The sequence below is a fragment of the Triticum aestivum genome, chromosome 7A (assembly GCF_018294505.1).
Source record: "Triticum aestivum cultivar Chinese Spring chromosome 7A, IWGSC CS RefSeq v2.1, whole genome shotgun sequence".
NCBI lineage: Eukaryota > Viridiplantae > Streptophyta > Magnoliopsida > Poales > Poaceae > Triticum > Triticum aestivum.
The window spans coordinates 243,588,603-243,612,222 of NC_057812.1; the positions used below are offsets into that span (position 1 = coordinate 243,588,603).

Genomic DNA, 23,620 nt, shown 5'->3' on the forward strand with positions numbered 1-23,620 from the left:
GCTATGTTTTATGAAGATGATATTTTTTGTCCCCCAAGTTTTGATGAGCAAATTTATTTTGATATAGCATGCCTCCTATTTATGATGATTATATTGATGAAAGTGGGTTTGGAAGAGTTTCAACTTTAGGAAGTAATGATCCCACTATTTTGGAGGGTGTTGAATCTTATTGTGATAATTATGAAAGTGGGTTTGGAGAGGTCATGACTTTAGTTAATGTTAATCCCACTATTTTGGAAGAGTGTCAACTTTGCATACATGTGAATCGTGTTAAGAATATGTTTTGTGATAGATATATTGTTGATTTTTCTTATGATCCTACATGTAATTATTATGAGGGGGGAACATATGCTTGTAGGGATTGCAATAATATCAAGTTTCCTCTCTATGTGTTGAAAATCTTGAAGCTATGCTTGTTTTACCTTCCTACGCAAGTTGATTATTGTTCCCATAAGTTGTTTGCTCACAAAATCCCTATGCATAGGAAGTGGGTTAGACTTAAATGTTCTATTCATATTCTTCATGATGCTCTCTTTATGTTTCAATTCTTATCTTTTATGTGAGCATCATTGAAATCATCATGCCTAGCTAGGGGCGTTAAACGATAGTGCTTGTTGGGAGGCAACCCGATTTTATTTTTGTTCCTTGCTTTTCGTTCCTGTTTAGTAATAAATATTTCATCTAGCCTCTATTATGGTTGTGTTTTTTGTGTTTAATTAGTGTTTGTGCCAAGTAGAACCTTTGGGAAGACTTGGGGAAAGTCTTTGCGATCTTGCTGTAAAAAACAGAAACTTTAGTGCTCACGAGATTGGCTGCTATTTTTTTACTGGAGAATGATATTTAGTTGATTCTTTTTGCAGATGATTAATAGATAAATTACTCACGTCCATAGATTTATTTCAGAATTTTTGGGGCTCCATAAGTATACGTTTGATACAGATTACTACATACTGTTCTGTTTTTGACAGATTCTGTTTTTATTGTGTTGTTTGCTTATTTTGATGAATCTATGAGTAGTATCGGAGGGTATGAACCATAGAGAAGTTGGAATACAATATATATTACACAAATATGAATTTAGAATGAGTTCACAACAGTACCTAAGTGGTGGTTTTATTTTCTTATACTAACGAAGCTTACAAGTTTTCTGTTGAGTTTTGTGTTGTGAAGTTTTCAAGTTTTGGGTAAAGATTCGATGGACTATGGAATAAGGACTGGCAAGATCCTAAGCTTGTGGATGCCAAAGGAATCCCAAGGTAATATTTAAGGACAACCAACAGCCTAAGCTTGGGGATGCCCCGGAAGGCATCCCCTCTTTCATCTTCGTTCATCGGTAACTTTACTTGAGGCTATAATTTTATTCACCACATGATATGTGTTTTGCTTGGAGCGTCATTTTATTTTCTTTAGTTTTCCTTTCTGTTTGAATAAAATACCAAGATCTGAAATTCTTAAATGTTAGAGAGTCTTCACATAGTTACATAATTATTCAACTACTCATTGATCTTCATTTATATCTTTCGGAGTAGTTTGTCATTTGCTCTAGTGCTTCACTTATATTCTAATATGATGGGCTCTCATGCTTCACTTATATTATTTGAAGAAATAGATGGACTCTCATGCTTCACTTATATTATTTTGAGAGTCTTTTAGAACAGCATGGTAATTTGCTTTGGTTATAAAATTAGTCCTAATATGATGGGCATCCAAGATGGGTATAATAAAAACTTTCATATAAAGCGCATTGAATACTATGAGAAGTTTGATAATTGATAATTGTTTTGAGATATAAAGATGGTGATATTAGAGTTGTGCTAGTTGAGTAATTATAAATTTAAGAAATACTTGTGTTGAGGTTTGCAAGTCCCGTAGCATGCACGTATGGTAACCGTTGTGTGACAAATTTGAAGCATGAGGTGTTCTTTGATTGTCTTCCATATGAGTGGAGGTCGGGGACGAGCGATGGTCTTTTCCTACCAATCTATCCCCCTAGGAGCATGTGCGTAGTGCTTGGTTTTTGATGACTTGTAGATTTTTGCAATAAGTATGTGAGTTATTTATGACTAATTTTGAGTCCATGGATTATAGGCACTCTTACCTTCCACCATTGCTAGCCTCTTCGGTACCGTGCATTTCCCTTTCTCACCTCGAGAGTTGGTGCAAACTTCGCCAGTGCATCCAAACCCTGTGATATGATACGCTCTGTCACACATAAACCTCCTTATATCTTCCTCAAAACAGCCACCATACCTACCTATTATGGCATTTTCATAGCCATTCCGAGATATACTGCCATGCAACTTTCCACCATTCCATTTATTATGACACACTTCATCATTGTCATATTGCCTTGCATGATCATGTAGTTGACATCGTATTTGTGGCAAAGCCACCATGCATAATTTATCATACATGTCACTCTTGATTCATTGCCCTTCCCGGTACACCACCGGAGGCATTAATATAGAGTCATATTTCATTCTAGTATCGAGTTGTAATCATTGAGTTGTAAATAAATAGAAGTGTGATGATCGTCATTAATAGAGCATTGTCCCAGAAAAAAAGAGAAAGGTCAAAAAAAGGCCCCAAAAAAGAAGAAATAAAAAGGGGCAATGCCACTATCCTTTTTTCCACACTTGTGCTTCAAAGTAGCACCATGATCTTTATGATAGGCAGTCTCTTGTTTTGTCACTTTCATATACTAGTGGGAATTTTTCATTATAGAACTTGGCTTGTATATTCCAACAATGGGCTTCCTCAAGTGCCCTAGTTCTTCGTGAGCAAGCAAGTTGGATGCACACCCACTTAGTTTCTTTTATTGAGCTTTCATACGTTTATAGCTCTAGTGCATCCGTTGCATGTCAATCCCTACTCCTCGCATTGACATCAATTGATAGGCATCTCCCTAGCCCATTGATTAGCCTCGTCGGTGTGAGACTTTCTCCTTTTTGTCTTCTCCATATAACCCCCATCATCATATTCTATTACACCCATAGTGCTATATCCATGGCTCACGCTCATGTGTTGCGTGAAAGTTGAAAAAGGTTTGAGATTACTAAAGTATGAAACAATTGCTTGGCTTGTCATCGGGGTTGTTCATGATGAGAGCATTCTTGTGTGACGAAAATGAAGCATGACCAAACTATATGATTTTGTAGGGATGAACTTTCTTTGGCCATGTTATTTTGAGAAGACATGATTGCTTTGTTAATATGCTTGAAGTATTATTATTTTTATGTCAATATTAAACTTGTGTCTTGAATCTTATGGACCTGAATATTCTTGGCACATTAAAGAAGATTACATTGATAAATATGTTAGGTAGCATTCCACATCAAAAATTATGTTTTTATCGTTTACCTACTCGAGGACGAGCAGGAATTAAGCTTGGGGATGCTTGATATGTCTCCAACGTATCTATAATTTTTGATTGTTCCATGCTATTATATTATCCATCTAGGATGTTTTATATGCATTTATATGCTATTTTATATGATTTTTGGGACTAACCTATAAACCTAGAGCCTAGTGTCAGTTTCTGTTTTTTCCTTGTTTTTGAGTTTTACAGAAAAGGAATACCAAACGGAGTCCAATTGACGTGCCAATTTTTGACGATTTTTATGGACCAAAAGAAGACCCCCGGAGTAAAAGAGTTGGGCCAGAAGAGTCCCGGGCCATCCACGAGGGTGGGGGCGCCCCCCCCCCCCCTGGCGCATGGGCCTACCTCATGGACGACTCGGGCACCTGCTTGACGTGAGACCTACGCCAAAAATTCCTATAAATACAAAAACCTCCAGAAAATAGCCTAGATTGGGAGTTCCGCCACCAGAAGCCTCCGTAGCCACCAAAAACCAATCTAGACCCGTTCCGGCACCCTGCCGGAGGGGGGAATCCCTCTCCGGTGGCCATCTTCATCATCCCGACGCTCTCCATGATGAGGAGGGAGTAGTTCACCCTCGGGGCTGAGGGTATGTACCAGTAGTTATGTGTTTGATCTCTCTCTCTCTCTCTTGTGTTCTTGATTCGGCACGATCTTGATGTATCACGAGCTTTGCTATTATAGTTGGATCTTATGATGTTTCTCCCCATCTACTCTCTTGTGATGGATTGAGTTTTCCCTTTGAAGTTATCTTATCGGATTGAGTCTTTAAGGATTTGAGAACACTTGATGTATGTCTTGCATGTGCTTATCTGTGGTGACAATGGGATATCACGTGATCCACTTGATGTATGTTTTGGTGATCAACTTGCGAGTTCCGTGACCTCATGAACTTATGCATAGGGGTTGGCACACGTTTTCGTCTTGACTCTCCGGTAGAAACTTTGGGGCACTCTTTGAAGTTCTTTGTGTTGGTTGAATAGATGAATCTTAGATTGTGTGATGCATATCGTATAATCATACCCACGGATACTTGAGGTGACATTGGAGTATCTAGGTGACATTAGGGTTTTGGTTGATTTGTGTCTTAAGGTGTTATTCTAGTATGAACTCTTGAATAGATCGATCAGAAAGAATAACTTTGAGGTGGTTTCGTACCCTACAATAATCTCTTCGTTTGTTCTCCGCTATTAGTGGCTTTGGAGTGACTCTTTGTTGCATGTTGAGGGATAGTTATATGATCCAATTATGTTATTATTGTTGAGAGAACTTGCACTAGTGAAAGTATGAACCCTAGGCCTTGTTTCCTAGCATTGTAATACCGTTTAGGCTCACTTTTACCACTTGCTACCTTGCTGTTTTCATATTTTCAGATTACAAAAACCTTTATCTACCATCCATATTGCACTTGTATACCATCTCTTCGCCGAACTAGTGCACCTATACAATTTACCATTGTATTGGGTGTGTTGTGGAGACAAGAGACTCTTTGTTATTTGGTTGCAGGGTTGCTTGAGAGAGACCATCTTCATCCTACGCCTCCCACGGATTGATAAACCTTAGGTCATCCACTTGAGGGAAATTTGCTAGTGTCCTACAAACCTCAGCACTTGGAGGCCCAACAACATCTACAAGAAGAAGGTTGTGTAGTAGACATCAATGGGCACCAGAGGTGGGCCGAGGGGACACAACCCACCAAGGCGTGCTTGGGCTCCCTGGCGCGCCCAGGTGGGTTGTGCCCACCTGGTGGGCCCCTTATGGTACTTATTGGCTCCAATATTCCTCATATATTCTATAAAAAATCTCCGTAAAGTTTCAACTTGTTTGGAGTTGTGCAGAATAGGTGGCCTGACGTAGCTTTTCCAGGTCCAGATTTCCAACTACCGGAATTCTCCCTCTTTGTGTGTACCTTGCATATTATGAGAGAAAATGCATTAGAATTACTCCAAAAAGCATTATTGTGCATAAAAACATCATAAATAACAGTAGGAAAACATGATGCAAAATGGACGTATCAACTCCTCCAAGCTTAGACCTCAGTTTTCTTTGTAGAATGCTGACCCGAACCCGTCTGGACCCGGACTAGCATTGTCATTCATGGAGAACAAAGCTTTTTTGATCTCATCTAGCGAGAACGGGATGGTTAAAGCATCGGTATGAGACGTGGTGATTCGGGACGAAGAGACTAGATCAGGAAGGTTCAGAGGTAAGTCACATATAAGAGGGAAGCCAATAATATTCTTGAAGTAATCACGAAGGGACGGTGCTTCCCAGAGTGAGATGCCACATCGACATCGTTTAGAACCAGAGATTTAATGTGATTTTTACGCATTCTCACTATGGCACATAGATGGAAGTAGTCCGAGTTTTCGTCCCCCAGAATACAGTCCTTTATTTTTGCATGTTTATGCCAGTACATAGCAGTGAGGGCATTTTGACGATAAAGAGAAAGGGCGGCCTGGGTGCATAACGAGCGTTCCAGAGAGGAGAGGGGCCTAAGCTCCTCTATCTTGTCTAGGAAAGTGATAACAGTTTGACAGTTCTTAGTGAACACGAGCGGAGCCCTGGATTGCTTGGCCCAGGATTCGGCGGTTGCGCGGACACGTTTCAGCTTTAGGCAGAAAGAACCCAAGTGTTGAGAGGGAGGGACGCTATTCCAGTTCTGCAAGATGATGTTATTGAAAGGAGCAAGGCACATGAAGCCATTGTTGAACCTAAAAAATGGAAGGCTTAGGAATTTTGGATGAGGCGGAGAGGGTCAGTGGCACGTGATCCAAAGTAGAGCAGCATGCAGAGGCGAGGGATGAATCCAGATATAGAAAGCTCCAGTTGGTGTTGACAAAAATCCTATCAAGGCGAACTAAAATAGGTGATTCTTTTTGATTGGACCACGGCAAAAGTCTATCGAGAAGGGGAAGCTCCTGAAGATGGAGAAGGGTTAGCGTAGAGGAGAACAAAGCTCCCTCGGAATGAAAGCTCATCGGCAAAAGCTTGTTTGTCGGTGCTGCTGCACGGGCCATAAATATTAGAGATTGAGAAGGCATTGTCGTTCACTCTAGCTTCTAAGTGTAAGGTTAGCGAGTAAGTTAGAGATGTTACCGAGGAGCAAGTAAACTCTTGATCGTCCCAGGCAGTTAGGATTCCTCCGGCAGATCCTAAGGAGGGAAGGAAGTGAAAGGAGCGCAATTTTGGAGGGAGGAAAGAGGTGGACTTAAAGACTGAAATATCATCAAGTTTAGTTTCTTGAAGGTAGATGAAGGAGGCATCGAGGCCCGAGATGGCTGATTTAACATTAGTACATTTTTTGTTTCTGCCGAGACCACATACATTCCAAGAGACGAAAATAGTTTTACGATTCATGGGAAACTTAAGAGCCACCGAAAGACGAGCGATACAAGGCCGGACTGGGCCACCCGAACATAACAAACATGAAGAAAAGCTAGGCCTAAAAGCCAGAGGGGCAATGGAGGAAAGGGTCTCCAGCCAAGCTCGGAAGAGCAATAACCTATGTCCAGAGCAAGACTAGGACGGATACAAGCCGCACCATAGCGACGATGAGGGGTTGCAAGAGCACTAAGAGCTAGACACAGGTGCCAATACATTAGTCACTGATGTTGTCACCATCGAGAGCAGAGATGCGGATGTCACAAGCGGCCGCGAGCTCCAGGACGTCACGGCGGGGCAGGGGCGCATAGACCTCCCCAGCCATACCGATGAGTTGTGCCGCCGGGATCAGCATCTTCACTCCTGCAGAGAGCTTTCCTTCCTTAAGAGAGCGCATGCGTTGTGTAGCCTTCTGCAGGATGGTGGTGTAGGTCGGGGCCTCGATGCCGGCGAGAGACGCACTCCGGCGCCGGCCAGGGGAGGACGGTGGGGAAGGAGGCATCGCTGTAGTGACGATATGCACATCAAAAGCGTCCTCCTGGACCAGTGGGGTGCCAAGCTAGGAGAGGATGATGTTGTCGGTGCCAGTAGATGGTGGGCCTTTAGAGGATGCATCGGCAGGAGGGGCAGGCAGCGCCGGAGAGTCACGACAGAGGACGTCAACAGAAGTGACTAGGGTTTTGGAGGGACCCACAGTGGCTATCTTGGAGAGGTGGCCGATGGAGGTGGTGGCAAAGTTAGCGACGAGCATGTCGACGGCGGACCCTGCCGCCTGTATGGGGATGCGGTAGTGCCCATGGTCACCGGCAGAGCTGATGATGACAACATCGAAGAAGTCGGGGCGCATGTAGACAAGGACGTTGGCTGGTTTCTCCAGGAGCGGCTTGGCCTTGACCGCGGGCGAAGGGAATGCCCACATGGTGCGGCCACCAGGAAGCTCTGCAATCCTTCCACCCTTGTCGTTGCCAGCAGGCGGAGGGGGAGGTAGAGCGAGGTTGGTGTCCATGTCAGCGGGGAAGTCGCCGTTGGCTGAGTCATCTGAGGGTGGTGCAGAAGCGAAGTCGAAGTCGGAGGCGGGCAGGTTGGTGCAGGAGATGATGGAGACTGAGGCGATTGCCCCGATGCCGTTGAACTCGTGCATGGCCAGCACGTGGGGAACATCATTGACGTCTCGAGCCTTGACAGTGACGAGAACTACAGAGTAGTCAACGCCGACCAGACAGATGGGGTTGATGTCGAACGGGTTGGCGAAGGGGCCAGTGGTGTGCAGGATGTGTTGTGGGAACCAGTGCCCGATGGGGTAGTACTCGATGGCGATGACGACGAGGTCACGGTGGGGGAAGAGGAAGCAGTTGTCGGTGTCGTTGTGCCTGTTGAGGTAGACGGTGTGCTCATGCCCGAGGAAGGGGCCTTCCCCCATAGTGCGCTCACGGTCATCGGGGGCGGCAAAGACGAGCATGCCAACCCCGTGCGAGGCTGTGACCAGCGTGCATGGGGGGTCGCCGGCCTCCTCCCTCAAGGCGCGGTCGATGAGAGCCACCGGGTTGGCAGCAGGAGGGTTGACGTAAGCATAGGCGATGTTGTCGAAGTGCTCGAGCGGGACGTATGGCATGAAAACGTTGATGCGGTGTGGGTGAGAGTGGGACGGGTTCATGTCGATGTCGACCATCGCCTCGTCAGAGTCCACGGACTCATCACCGGAGGCAAACTCCAATTCTCTGGGTCCTCCTCCTCCACCTCATCATCGGAGATGACGACGACCGGGGAGGGGAGGCTGGGTGGGCGTGGGCGAGTGATGCAGCGGGAGCGGTCCTGGGGAGGGGCGAGGGCGGTTGTGACGGGGCCAAGGCAAGGTCAGCGGCAAGTGCTACCTCTTGAGCTTGCGTTGGTTTTTCCCTTGAAGAGGAAAGGGTGATGCAACAAAGTAGCGTAAGTATTTCCCTCAGTTTTGAGAACCAAGGTATCAATCCAGTAGGAGATAATGCGACAAGAAACTGAATACCTGCACAAACAAACACCAACTTGCAACCAACGCGGCGAAGGGGTTGTCAATCCCTTCACGGTTATTCGCAAAGTGAGATCTAATAGAGATGGATAAACGGTAAAGTAATATATTTGGTTTATGGAACGGAAAGTAAAAGATTGCAAAAGAAAGTAAATAGGAAACTAGAATTGTAGATCGGAAACTTATATGATGGGAAATAGACCCGGGGGCCATAGGTTTCACTAGAGGCTTCTCTCAAGAAAGGAATTATTACGGTGGGTGAACAAATTACTGTCGAGCAATTGATAGAAAAGCGCAAAGTTACGATGATACCTAAGGCAATGATCATGAATATAGGCATCACATCCGTGTCAAGTAGACCGAAATGGTTCTGCATCTACTACTATTACTCCACACATCGACCGACTCCTGCCTGCATCTAGAGTATTAAGTTCATGAAGAACAGAGTGACGCATTAAGTAAGATGACATGATGTAGCAGAATTAACTCAAGCAATATGATGAAAACCCCATCTTGTTATCCTCGATGGCAATAATACAATGCGTGCTTTGATGCCCCTACTGTCACTGGGAAAGGACACCGCAAGATTGAACCCAAAGCTAAGCACTTCTCCCATTGCAAGAAAAACCAATCTAGTTGGCCAAATCAAATCGATAGTTCAAAGAGACTTGCAAAGATATTAAATCATGCATATAAGAATTCAAAGGAGATTTAAATAATATTCATAGATAAGCTGATCATAAATCCACAATTCATTGGATCTCGGCAAACACACCGCAAAAGAGTATTACATCGAATAGATCTCCAAGAACATCGAGGAGAACATGGTATTGGGAATCAAAGAGAGAGAGAAAGCCATCTAGCTACTAGCTATGGACCCGTAGGTCTGTGGTAAACTACTCACGCTTCATCGAAGAGGGAATGGTGTTGATGTAGAAGCCGTCCGTGATCGAATCACCCTCCGATAGGATGCCGAAAAAGGCCCCAAGATTGGATCTCACGGTTACAGAAGGTTGCGGTGATGGAAAAGTAGTTTCGTGGCTCTCTTGGAAGTTTTCAGGGTATAAGAGTATATATAGGAGGAAGATCTAGGTCAGGAGGCCACCAAGGGGCCCACAAGGTTGGGGGGCACGCCCTCCACCCTTGTGACCGCCTCGTGGCTATTCCAACTTGCACTCCAAGTCTCCTCGGTGTCTTCTGGTCCAAGAAAGATCATCGCGAAAGTTTTATTCCGTTTGGACTCCGTTTGGTATTCCTTTTCTGCGAAACTCTAAAACAAGGAAAAAACATAAACTGGCATTGGCTCTAGGTTAATAGGTTAGTCCCAAAAATCATATAAAACAACATATTAATAAAACATCCAAAACAGATAATATAATAGCATGGAACAATCAAAAATTATAGATATGTTGGAGATGTATCAGCAAGCACCTTGTCAACCAGCGGGATGAAGTCAGCCATTGGACCTGAGGATGGCCGAAGAACGGGACACAAGAAAGTGGGGAGCTAAGTCAACCGGGGAAGGAAAGTAGAGGAAGAAGCATGGAGGAAACAAGAAGGATGCTTACAGTCGCGTTGACGATGGCCGGAGACCCAACAGTTCCTACAATGCATAGGGTCTCGACAATGTTGAACGTGGTGGTCAAGGGCAAGGCAGCGGTAGCAGCGCATGGAGGGGCTGGTTATAAGGAGGATGCGGAGCTGCATGCATTGAAGGATAAGTGCGGGGGGAGGATGCATGTAGAGCCATGCACAAGGGCATGGGCGTAGGAGGCGTTAGTGGGGGATCGAGGCTTACAGGGATTCGGCTAGGGGAGCAGGCACCGCAGAGGAGGCAGGCGCACACGTATGCCCTAAGGGGTGGTTGGTCAAATCTATGAGGGTCGGCGAGGGGAAAAGGCTTCTGAGATGGGAAGGAGAGGCTCACAACGCGAGAGCCACGGGAGAGGCCTTTCTGGAGTCTCTAGGATGCCACGCGTGCGGCAGTCGATGGTCATGGGCCTCCGGTGAGAGAAACGAGGGCGGGCTCGCCTGGTAGCTACGTCAGGGTGAGGGTCGGCGGCAGGAGATTTGTAGGTATGTGGTTGGGTGCATGCGAGGGATCTCGGAAGGCCATCGAATTGGCTGGGCGGTGGGTTACAGGTGGAGGGATCAGGCGGCTGCATGGCTCGTGGGTGAATTTGTCGCACAGGGGCAGCGTTGATGCAGGGAGAGTGGCAGGATCCGTGGCGCAAACGTCCAGCCTGGTCTCAGAATCCGCGGACCCACAGACCGAATCAACAGGGGGCGAGAGTTGTCTGATAGGTTGGGAGGGCTGCGACGGCGAGAGGAGCAGGAGCACGCGCAACAGGAGATTGAGAGCGGACAAACGCAACATTTAAGGAGATCTCTCCATGGCAGCCATGGAGAGGGAAGAAGACAAAGTTGTCGGAGATTTGAATCCCAGAAAAAAGACGAGCCCGAGCCAACTGGAGGACCTATGTGAAACGACAGCCTAACCGGACCATCACTAATACCTCCGAGCGAGACAATAAATGCGGCGACATCCGCATTAGCCACTGTTAATGAAAATAAGCCCGCACCAAATGATCGAATAATTGGCATCTCAGATTGAGACCCTAACCAGAACTTGAGCAAAGAGAAAACAACTAAATCATCAAGACATTGAGAGGAGGGAAGCAGCTTGATCCAGATTGAAGTTGGAGAAACCAACCTCGAGTGTGGATCGAGCGGCGAGCATACCAGCGAGGAGAAGTTTTCCAGAGCGTACTGCAACAGAGCGTCACCGGGCGTCGATCCCAGACCATCAGGGAGGCCCAAGCATAGCACCGGCGGAGTTGAGGGAGATAGGAGCCCAAAGGCAGCATCCGGCTTCCGCAGGCCAGCGGGGAGGGGGTGAGCGGCCGCGACTGGCAAATTGTGTAGGGTGGCGACTTCCGGAGGTGGGCTGACTGGCAGCGCTGAAGGGGCCGGGTCGCCATTGGCGGTGGGAGAGGTAGACAGTGGTGGTGGGAAGGTGCATGAAGAGTTGTTTGCGTGGATTGAAGCAGACATTGTTTAGTGTTTGTCGTGGACAGAGTGAGCAGCGACGACAAGGGGACTACCGGCCGCAAGGCGGCAGCGGGGGGCGGGCGTGACCAGAAATACATCATGGCCAGACTCAGGATGGATCGAGGCTGTCAAGGCAGCCGCCGTAGCCAGAGCGAACTGCGGCGGATGGGACGCGCCCGGAGCTCCACTCTAGCTCACTTGCCTCTGTTCTCTCTCTGTCTCACGAGCGGTGCCTGTCAGCCAATAAACATTTATCTTTCAGCCTTGTGCATTAATAATGTTCAATATTAATTGACCAGCCTACTGGTAGTAGCTATGGTACTCTTACGATGTACGATGGCCGAGGTAGATCAGGAATTCAGGAGGGGGCATCCTCTACGCCGCCCCGGTGTGTGTTTATCAGGCATGCCGCTCACGTGTGTGGGCGTAGAACATAAGAGCATATAGAACCGGATTTGGTAAATTGGATCTCTCAAACACCCGCGGTCGCAATTGGGTGCGTCTGCGGGTCAGTGACCGGTCACATTTCAAATTTGCTTCTCTGCATTTGAGTCTCTCATATTTTATCAGGTCCATACAAGTCATGCAAAATAAACATATGTACTACGACACCCCAGTTACGATTCGTCGTTGGATATGTCCAGGATGTCAGTGGTGGGTGTCGGGTGGACGGGCGTGCACGAGGGCTCCGGCTCCTCCTCCTCATCATCATCATCATCATCATCATCATCATCATCATCATCCATGTACGCGAGAATCTCGTCGACTTCCGTGGCGTGCTCCGCCTCAATCTCCTGCCAACACGGCATCTAGCTTCCACATCCGACTCCAAGCGAAGGGAATCGAGGATGGCCTGCTGCTTTGTTTGTAGTTTCGCGTCCCAGCATGCCCCACATCGTCCTCATGCTCCTCCTCTTCCTCAACCTACTCCTCCTTCGTATAACCGCATCCGGAGGTAGCCCTGTGGCGATCCGGGCTTCGTGCCTTGCCCGGATCTGCTCAAGTAGTTGCAGTCGGCGCTCCGATGTAAGATATGGGTAGCTCCTTACCCGAGGGCATGGGGCATGGCTACTTGTAATGGCAAACGGCGAGTGGAAAGTGAGGGACGACGAGTGGAAAGTGGCGGCGGCGGCGAACTAGAAGGGGAAATGTGGACAGGTATGGTTTCGGTGTCGACAGTCGGCTTAAATAGCCGTGCTAGGCACTACGCGGCCCGCAGAAGCGGCGGCACGCAGGGCCATCGGTCCGACGGAGGAGATGAGCTAGGCACTACGCGGCCCGCAGGAGCAGGGCCACCGGGTTTCAAACTGTTTTCCTGTGGGACCCTAGCATCGGTCTGACGTGGCGGACCGTCCGGGCGCGCCCGGACGCTCCATATCCGCCTCATATTTGAGCTAGATTTTTTTAGGGGTATAACCAAGCTTTTATTCATCAAATTCCACAAGATGTGGGATACAAATCGAGTTATGGGGTTGACCCAACCATACATGGCACGAGAACGCTTGGCTAGTCTATGTGCTTCTAGATTATTCGCACGACCTTCAAAAACAAATTACAAAGAAAAGAAACTTGTTGTAGTCTAATCCCCTTGATGATAGCACCATAAGCTCCTAGACTTTCATTATGGATGACACTGACCACTTGCATTGCGTCCGATGCAATCACGAACTAATCTAAGTGAAGGTCTGCTACAAGCGCCATTCCTTCCCGACATGCTATTGCTTCTAGCGTTGCCGGATCATCCACTCCGCGGATGACCAATGCTGAACTCCCAAGGAAAGCACCTGTACTGTCCCTGCATACTGCGGCCGCTGTTCCTCGGCTTCCTCTTCGGCATCCAGCATCTACATTGATCTTGGCGTATCCCATTGGAGGAGGTTTTGGTCTCCTGTTTTGCGCTGGAACCCTTGGCTCCATTCTCTCTATTTCCTGCTTTCCTCCAATAATTTCGAGCTCATCTATATATCTGTCCATAAAAGTGACATGTGGACTCTAAAAAATTCCTTCGTGGATAGCTTTACGTCTTGCTGCCCAAATGGCCCAAAGTGTAACTGAGAGCCTCACGAATTCTGCATGTGATAACAGATCCATGAGTGTGAAAAGCCACTGTTTCGCCTTTGGTTCTGTTGTAGTTGCCATCTTCTGCGTCAATTCCTCATCTATGAGCGACCAAGTGCAGCGGGACATGGTACACTCCAGGAGGGAGTGCCTCCAAGAATCCGGGGCTCCACACATGCCACATAGATTAGAGTCTGCCATATGTCTTCGGGCTCGGACATCATTAGTTGGAATTGAGTGTTTTGATAGTCTTCATAAGAACATCCTCACGTTCCCAGGCACTTGTATCTTCCATAAACTCTTCCAGGATCTTTCCTCACCCGCCATACTCGATGAACCTGACGTATTCTCTAGCTATGCTTCTTTTCTTGGTCTTGTTACAACAAGCATGCGATAGGCCGATCGAACTGAAAAGAGCTCATTCTTTTCATAGTGCCAGCTCCAAAAATCTGGTATATTACGCGTGCATGGAGGAATGCCTAGGATCACTTGAGCATCCATCGGCATGAACACGGACTCAATCTTCTGTGTTTCCCAACATTTGAGTTAGATACGAGGGGTTTCGGTCAGTCCGGACGTTTGAGGCCTGTTTAAGCAGCCCGCGTGGGTTGTATTTTCGTGACTGGGCCGTTCATCCAGACGTTTGAGGCGAATTTGGTGCAGCTGTTCCATTTCAAATCGGCCCGGCCCAAATAACACACGGATCAGCGTCAAGTCTCTGACCTTTCTGGGCTTTCATCCAAGCGCCCGCAGCTTCCCCCGCATCGCCCGCAGCTTCCAAACCCCAGGTCCTCCCAGCCGCCATGGCAGCCGCTCGTCCCGCTGCTCGCCGACCTGCAGCTGCTCGCGCGTGACCTGCGCCCTGACACAGGCTGCTATCGCGCGACCCTGTTTCGTCTGAGCCTCCGACGTCGTCTTGGCCCCCTGGAATCTGCGACGTGTGCAGGCGTCAGCGGCACGCCGTGGAGCAGAGCCCCCTCCCCCGGTTGGTCCTGAAGCTGGCGCGATTCCCGTTGCTTCGTTTTGGCCATGAACAACCACCTCCGCGCCGCATTAAGCGCAGCCCGGCTCCGGTGGGCTCCTGGTGCCCTCGACAAATCCTCCAGAGTGCCGCCGTGCTGTGCTGCCAGTTGGCGGCATGTACAAGGATCATTCCCGGCATCGGGTCGGGTTGCTCCGAGTGACCATCGGATTCAACGGCGGCTCTATTCAGCTGCTCCCCTCCACAGCGAGGGGGAAACCTTGGTGGATGAGGAGGAGGACGAAGTGGATCGGAAGATCAGGCAAATGGAGAGGAGGCGGGAAGTCCGCGCCGCGCAGAAGACGTTCATGGAGTACCTCCATGTCACGCGCGGCATGTGCTTCAGCGACGCCGAGCATATAAGCAAGCGCTCGCCTGTTTACCTGAGCAAGCTGCTGGAGGAGGTGAAGGATGCCCTGAAGGAGCCCCCGGAGGGGGGAACCGAGCTGGTCTTCAGGTCCAAGGTGAAGAAGAGGGACATGAAGGATGAAAGGGTCAGCAAGGCCCTGGTGCGGTTATTTCAGTTCAATCCTGTCAACGAGTTTGAGCCCTTCTTGGAGAGCATCGGCCTCAGACCGAGCGAGTGCAGTGCGTTCTTGCCTCGGGATCTCATGTTTCTCACGGACGATGAGATGTTGCTCGGCAACTTCCGCCTGCTTTGCAATTACGGCATTGCGCGCAGGAAGATAGGGAGGATATACCGGGATGCTATGGAGGTCTTTAGTTTTGGCCATGGTGTGCTTGCATCTAAGCTGAAGGCCCTTGAGGAACTTGGGTTCAGTAGGACCAGTGTGATCAAGCTCGTAATTGCTACTCCTGTTGTATTGGTTCGTGACCCTAATGTGGAATTGAAGATCCTGGAGTGGCTAGATGACATTGGAATCCAGCGGGACTGGATTAGTCAGTTCTTATCTGCTAGGAAGTCTTATGATTGGAGAAAGATGGTTCGAGTTCCCCAGTTCTTCGTTAACTTGGGATTTACTAAGGAAGCTGTTGGTAAATTGGTCAGGCAAAATCCAGATTTCTTGCTGGATGGTTCAGGAAAGATGCTATTTACAGCGGTTCTCATGATGCTAAAAGCGGGATGTGGAAAAAAAGAGCTGTATGATCTTTTTATGGACTTCCCAAATGTGTCGGTCGAGGATTTCACAAGTAACCTACGGAGGGGAATGCTGTTCTTAGCTGAGATTGGCATAAGCCATGAGGATGTTAACAAGTTTGTTCTTTCTCATGGATTAATCCTTGGTTCTGCCCCATTGAAGATGCCAAACAGCATTGTTACAAATCTCAATGTGGGAAAGAGGCGCCTGCGCAAGATTATACTGGAGGACCCGAAACTGTTGATGAGTTACACATTAGGGTCAAAAGTCAGCCAGCTACCAAAAATTGACCCCTTTGAAGCATCATTCAGTGAGAGAATAAAATTCTTGAAAAGCATAGGATTTGTTGAAGGCTCTGAAGATATGAAGAAGGCACTCAAAACCTTCCGTGGCAAAGGTGACGAACTACAAGATCGGTACGAGTTCTTAGTGAACAATACTGGGTTGGACCCAAAAGATGTAGTAAACATGATCAAGCTGGCTCCACAGGTTCTGAACCAGAAGATTGATGTGCTCGAGTCAAAGATATCCTTCCTTATAAATCATTCAGGGTATACTCTGAGTGACATGGTTGCTTTCCCTGCTTGCCTGTCATTTACCGTGGAAAGAACCAAAGTCAGGATTTTCATGTACAATTGGCTGCTAGAAAGGGGGTTGGTTACATCCCGGCTGGCTTTAAGCACAATCCTAGCTTGCTCAGACAAATATTTCATGAGTTATTTTGTGAAAAAGCATCCCATGGGACCTGAAGTTTGGGAAAACTACAAGAGGGAAGTAGCTAAGGCCAAAAACATGCCTTGCAGTTGAGATCATTAGCACCCTCTCCTTTGATGAATTAACTTGTTTCACTGTCTACATTTGCTCACATAATGCTATTCTTTGATAATTTGCGGCACATCATCTGTCCTCATTTATAGTGTGGTCGTGTGGATGGCGTTTCTGCTCTGCTGCAGGAACTGGCTTGTTGCAGGCAGAAGATTTAGCAAACTATTGGACCATGTTTTTGAGAGTTTGGCATTTTAGAGTTTGATGATCAACTCGAGGAAAGCAAAAAAGAGTAATTGTTCCGTGCCCGGTGGTAGTGCTGAATCTATTTCACTTTTCCTGCCCACGTGGATATATCATAGATGCTTCAGTATGATATGGGCTAAATCTGAAAAACCCTACTGTCATGCACTCCCTCTGTAAAGAAATATAAGAGCTTAGTAGTGATCTAAGCGCTCTTATATTTCTTTTATGGAGGGAGTATTTGATACTTTTAGCTTGTTATATCTTTGGAAATGGCTCACTGTCCTGGTAGGTGCTTTTGTGGTGCAACTGGTTCAAGGGAAGAAAAAGATTTGCTGCTTTCAGTTTGTTTCAGATTCGCGTCTACACATTTTTGTATATATAGAGAGATGGTGCTAGTATAGTTTTGGTGGTAAGCAGCGCAGCAGTGATCATGTATACCTCATTCCCAGTACATGTACCCCGACGCTGAAACATGATGAATGCATTTCATGGATGCACAAATATTTGTCCGTGCATTTGTTTTTCTTGTAGAATTCATGTTTGGAGAGTTTTTACGGTTGCACCATGTTGTACAACAAACATGTCTTTCTTTTCCACGCTAAATATATATTCCCACCGTTGCAAAATACAAGGTGTGTTAACTTTTAGAAAGCCGAACTTCTCTATGTTTGGCGTAGTTTATCATCGTGAGATATATTCTTATATTTTGCTTGCACCTTACATGTGGAATAGAGGGAGTAATGCATGTTTGGAATAGGCGGCGCCATTGGTTCTGTTGAGCAAAACCCCGGAGCCTTGATGCTTGTGGTATCTGAGCAGGCAGCAGCGAACTGAAACTGTTCAATCTTGTGTAGTCAAAGTCGTCAATCGCTGTGGAGGTGGGTGGATAGGAATAGGACTGCTGACTCACTGCCACTTGGACTTGGAAATCGCGGTGTAGTTTCCTCCTCCGTTGGACCACGCCGCTCATGATAATGCCCCGACAAGGGCACGGCCGGATGTCTGGAAGCCCGACCGCTCCTCGTGTCCTCGAGGACCCCTAATCAAAATTGGGTCTGTCTAGGACACATCTAGATGTGACATAGTTATGTCACATCTAACCTGATAAGCACTATGTTTGTGGTCTATCTTTTTTATCCCAGTTTTTTTTTTATTTCTTGTTGCTGCGTAGTTATTTTTAGGAGGTTAGATGTGACATCATTAAAAACATCTAGATGTGAATTAGACAAACTGATCAAAATTATCCCCTTCCTACGTCCCGTCACAGCGGGGGACATTTTAGAACCTGACTGAGGATGACCAATCAGGTACAGTATGTTCAGCACACGCGCCGACAGCAAAGAAAACTGAAGCAATGGAACTATTCCTTCCATTTATTCCCCCTTGACCAGTTAATCTTACAAAATTCTTCCATCAAAAAATACATCCTTCTAACGCTGACCGACGTAAACTACTGCCTCGTCGTCGCGGCGACACCTAGATTCATCGGAGTTCCTTAGGTTCGTACGTACAGTGCCTTAATTAGTTACATGATGGACTCGAATGGGATGATCCAATGGAACCTATATGTACATATGGAGCAGCGCAGGAGCACCGGTGGACAAGATGGTGGGCGAGGCACCTCGCTTGCTGTTATCACCAGGCAGGCCATCGACTGCTGAGCTAGAGAGAGGGGTTGGGCAGGAACAGATGGCCTGTGGCTACATCTCGCTGAGCAAGTTGCTGATCTTGCGGAGCTCGGTCAGAGCCGCAGTCGCCGTCACCTGTCCTTTGCCGCCCAGGAGGTTGTTCGAGAAGTTCTCCATCGGCCCGGGCTGGCTGCGATCTTGCTGAAACGCTGACTCGATCACCTATAATTACATTGCAACCATTGTTAGTGATGCATAGATAGGCATGATCCGTTGTTAGTGATGCATACATAGATAGGAATGATCCAAATTACACCATACATGCATGTTTGGCAAATAAAGATACAGAAGAATTGTGTTTTATCAAAATATAAGATGTTTTTGACAATATGACAGTGTCAAAAAATGCCTTATATTTTGAGACGGAGGGAGTATTTCACTAATGACTTCAGAACGCAAGCCAAGCAATTCTACCAAGTGGTAAGACACAAACATTTGATGTAGAAAATTATGCAAATACTTTTATCAGGATAGAGACTACCAAAAAGTACCACACAAGGCAATAAATGATGTTGCATATGATATACCTGGATATTCTCGAGCATGCTTTGTCCAAGATTCTTAAATGTGCCCATCACCTTCTTATCACCAGCAGCCAACTTCACGTTACCACGCGGGTTATTCGAATTCCCTTCGGAGCAGGATGGGTCAACAGCATCTTTAGCATCTGATTTCTCACCGCTACCCTTCTCGATGTTGCCTTCACCTGAGGGTCTCCCTAGCTTCAACAGCCACTGAAATTTACTGATAAATGGCTTCCTTTCATTAGGAACCACAGTTTTTTCAGAGGATCCATCTGGATCTGCAGTTTTATTAGAAGTTTCTGCTTCTGAATCTTGAACACTACTGCCGTCATGATTACAGCTGGATGACTCATCTTGCAGTATTTCATCCCTGTCATTGTCACCACCATACGAAATTGAAATGACACTACTTCTCTCAGAATCGTTATCTTGAATGTTCTCATGCTCATTACCAGCAACGGCTGCATAGAACACTGGAGAGTTCTCACCGCTAGAAGAACAAGCTTCTGTTGCACATTGTGTCCTTTGTGTTGCGCTCTCATCAGCTGGCACAGCCAGCGGATTTTCTAGAGGGCTGAGTTTAGCCAGGCACGGTGGGCTTACAGTTACACTTTCAGCAGCTGCTCTTGGTTGCAAAGGCTCTGCGGGACTCACTGGAGGCTCCTTGTGAATTGAGACGATAGGGAATTCATCTTCTTGAATTTTCCCTGCAATTTCATGAGACCTCCCCGCACTATCTGATAAAATATCCAGAAGGCATCGCCTTGCTGAATTCTGAGCATCACTTTTCACACTGATTGCTTTCACTGGAGAAGGATCTGACTCTGTCCTACACAAACCAAGCTTCTGCCTTAAGGATTTCTTTATTTCTCTGCTGAAAGAATGACCCTTCTCAGTCTCCTTGGGAGATGTCCCATCATTGTGCAAATTTCTCCACTGCTTTTCCCAGTAACTCTCGGATAAAGGATGCAATGGAGTTCTCGGAGGAGTTGAAATAGAGATAATACTGTTAACTCTGTCATACTCGCCGATATCCCTATTTAATAGGACAGATGGGGATGAAGTGTTCGCATCAATGGCAGTAGACTGCAGGGACTGGGCTTTCTCAATTAGCTTCTGCACATCAACATTCGTCGGGTAATTCAATAATCTCTGGAGACAAGAGACATCAGTCTCGGTAGCCAACAGAGACGATCTAACATGAAGAAGCATAGAGACTGCCATAGCTGCAATGAATGCCCCTCTATCTGAACACAAGATCCGAAAGCTATATTCCTCATCACTATTTAGCAGCATACTATTGGAACAGGCGAAGACTTTGTCCCATACTACTAAGAGATCACTGAGGCCGAATTCTCGTCCAAACAAAACCCTCAGCCAACGAAGTGCAAACCACTGAGGTTCCACTTTCAGCTCAATGAAATGGTTATGAAGAGATGGCTCAACAATGGAAAGCAAATGATACAATGCTGAGGAGGCTTCAATAGCAGGCGGTAGACTTGAGCTAGATCCAACACTGGATGGAGAGTAAAATTCTGCCATGCGAACCACTCCGCCACCCCCATCCATCAAACCATCAAAAATGGCATAGGCATCATGCTCCATGAATCTTTCAGATAATACAATGCCTAGTTCACCTTCAGCTCCATATGCATCACTAAGTAAAATTATTTCTTTTGTATCTGAGTCAAGCTCATCAAGACTGTTAGCTCTGGAAGCACTTTCAGAATCATTTTCATTGTCAGTTCCTGAATGCCACTTTGGGTCCTTTCTAGGTTTATAACTAAAAACCATATCAGTATCTGGAAAAGGTACTCCAACAAAATCATCATTGAAGCAGTCTTCATGGAGTTTTCGTATTTGCGATAGTTTATCAATGTCGACCTGAAGAACATACACAAGTGGAGCCAATAGCTCATGCATTCCTGTGACAAGATGAGCCATATGTCATGCCATATTCAGCAATTAAACAAGAAAATACAAATGAAAAGATATACTGAAGTGGCCATGCTACTTAGTCAAATACTTAATGTAAAGATACTTTGGTGCTACCCGGCATTGCTATTAAGAGATCTCAGAGCTAATTAATATGCTTTAACAATGCCATCTTAAGATATTTATACTCTTGTTTTATAAAATGGTAACTTTTACCGTGCAAAGATTAACAGCCCTAGATGATTTTAGACCCATGAACTAATTAATATGCTTTAACAATGCCATCTTAAGATATTTATACTCTTGTTTTATAAAATGGTAACTTTTACCATGCAAAGATTAACAGCCCTAGATGATTTTAGACCCATGAAGTTCTCAGTTGAAAGGAGAAAGCAAACCAGATTCCTTGCAATAACTTGAGAACTTTGTTTCTTCTACATGCGGAAGGAGTTTCTTACCTTGGCGGTAACCATACTCTGGATGCTGAAGACACCACATTAACAGTATCCTACGCAGCATGGCCTGGCAAGTAGGTGTTTGGAAGTAACTACCATCTTCGGGATACAAGCGAGACAAATCTTGGTCCACAGTCTTCTCCAACTCTGCCCCTCTGAAAAACCGACCCCAGCTACTCTCTGCAGAAAGAAGTTAAATAAAAATATCAAGATGGAAACTTGGAATCAGAGCTGTCGCACAAAGTGTCAAGCAACACCTGGAGGCTTTTGTTACATAACATCATAGAAAAAAGTATACATTTTTGTGTGAGCAAACTATTCACACTCTGAATAATAGGTTTCATCCCGCCTCTTAGGCACTAGCATAGCTAAAACACCAGTAATTATACCAGTAGAAAAGAGCCCTAATAAATAATTATGAACAATAATAAATTAATAAAAAGAGTACACATTTATATATCTTAATGTGTTAAATAACACTTGTCAAGCACCGCTCATCGTTTAATAAATGAAGTGCGTCACAACCCATGGAAATTCAGGAAAACACTTTGCAGTGCAAATCTGTGATGGTAAGTGATCACGCAAGTGTTTGCGGTAGATAACAAGTCATCCATGTTCAAAGATATCATCCTTGTAATTTGTTTACCATGTAATCATCACAATTCACAAGATAATGTTTAGGATCAAATACCTGGGTTCTGAGAGAGCGGGTTGTCCACGATGAGGTTAGGTGATCTAGCCTCCTTCTTTGGAAGATGAGGGTCTACCAGAACACGGCGCCTCAAACTAACATACCTACAACAAACATGAATCAAATTTAACATGTCATTCTTAGGTAGAAAGAAATAGCAAGGAGCAAAATTCATTTGCCCCAATCACTTATAGATCAGTAACAGCACCAATCTCTCTCGCCGAAATTTCATCTCATGAAACAAACATGGCATGTGGCCATGTGCACGATAACACCGACAGAACCAGAAATCTAGCAATCGACGAGCTATATTCATACGACCACAACCAAATCAGATGCATTAGCAGCCGGTGATTGCATTAATTTGCTAACAAACACAACCATCTGGACGAAATCAACGCCTGACCGCGCAAGAATCAAATGAAAGCATAACAAGAACGAGCCAGGTAAGCAGGAAAAACAGAGCAGAGCAGATTCCTGCCGCAAAAGGACAAAACACCAGCAAACACCCGGGAACAAGGATGGCGGGCTCACCTCCGCCGCGAATCGGCGGCAGCGCGGCGGAGCTCCTCGACGGAGGCCTCCGGCGACGCCGGCAGGATGCCGAGATCGACCCGCCACCGGACGCTGCGTAGACTCGAGAACCGCCGCCGCCTCTCCTCCTCCGCCATGGCCGGGCCCCTTCAGTCGCAGGCGAATTGGACTCCCTCGAATTAACAACAACCCACAACGGAAGCCAAGAAACGTGGCCAAAACGCTATATATAGCTTTGTTTATCTGTAGCAAAGTGGAAACCAAGAAAAGGAGGATCTTTCCGGGGACGAGGATTAGGTTTTCGGAGGATTTTGGGGGATGGAGAGGTTAGGGGGAGGTGAATTCTCCTCTCCTCTTCTGTATCCGCGGGAATGGCGTTCTTGCTTGAGCTGGGGGAGGGGGCTGATTTGGCCGGGACGGTGGATGCTTGGAGGAGAGGGGAGGGGGGTGGGGTGGGTTAGGCCGGAGGAGAAGAAGGGAAGGTCTCCCTCTTATTATTTTCTCATTTATGGTGGTTTTTTAAATTTATTTATTTTAATAGGAGAGAGAATCTATAGAAGAGGTTGAGGATTTTGTTCTCTATTGGCAGTAGAGCAGTTGGTAAGAGAGAGGTGATGGATGATGATGATGACTAGGAGAGTGGTGATTGGCAAGGTGGCTAGGCTTATTGGCATTTTCTTGTTCTTTAATGTAGTTCTCATAAAATACATTTATATGTTTTTAAAGGAAATATCGGTGCTTGGATGTTTGTGGGTGTGTCTAACCGTGAAGGGGGCATGTATGG

General features: G+C 46.3%; 2 protein-coding genes across 2 annotated transcripts; one reads left to right on the top strand and one right to left on the bottom strand.

The window, feature by feature from the left end:
- The first annotated feature begins 14,631 nt into the window (after positions 1 to 14,631).
- LOC123151542 (transcription termination factor MTEF18, mitochondrial) lies at positions 14,632 to 17,360 on the top strand. Its single transcript, XM_044571235.1, has one exon. It carries the CDS (start codon positions 14,907 to 14,909, stop codon positions 16,803 to 16,805), a length of 1,899 nt encoding a protein of 632 aa, XP_044427170.1. The 5' UTR covers positions 14,632 to 14,906; the 3' UTR covers positions 16,806 to 17,360.
- A 996-nt stretch (positions 17,361 to 18,356) lies between these two features.
- Positions 18,357 to 23,220, bottom strand: LOC123151492 (uncharacterized). Its single transcript, XM_044571186.1, has 5 exons — positions 22,837 to 23,220; positions 22,303 to 22,406; positions 21,615 to 21,791; positions 19,225 to 21,146; positions 18,357 to 18,859 (listed from the first exon to the last, which is right to left on the bottom strand). The coding sequence occupies exons 1-5, from the start codon at positions 22,971 to 22,973 to the stop codon at positions 18,710 to 18,712; spliced, it is 2,490 nt and encodes an 829-aa protein (XP_044427121.1). The 5' UTR covers positions 22,974 to 23,220; the 3' UTR covers positions 18,357 to 18,709.
- Between the last annotated feature and the right edge of the window lie 400 nt (positions 23,221 to 23,620).

Coding starts and splice junctions, on each gene's coding strand:
- LOC123151542 (XM_044571235.1), top strand. CDS start 14,907: ATGAACAACCACCTCCGCGCCGCATTAAGCGCAGCCCGGCTCCGGTGG.
- LOC123151492 (XM_044571186.1), bottom strand. CDS start 22,973: ATGGCGGAGGAGGAGAGGCGGCGGCGGTTCTCGAGTCTACGCAGCGTC. Junction 21,147..21,614: donor AGAGTATGGTTACCGCCAAG/GTAAGAAACTCC, acceptor ATCTTGTCACAG/GAATGCATGAGCTATTGGCT. Junction 18,860..19,224: donor GCATGCTCGAGAATATCCAG/GTATATCATATG, acceptor ATGTAATTATAG/GTGATCGAGTCAGCGTTTCA.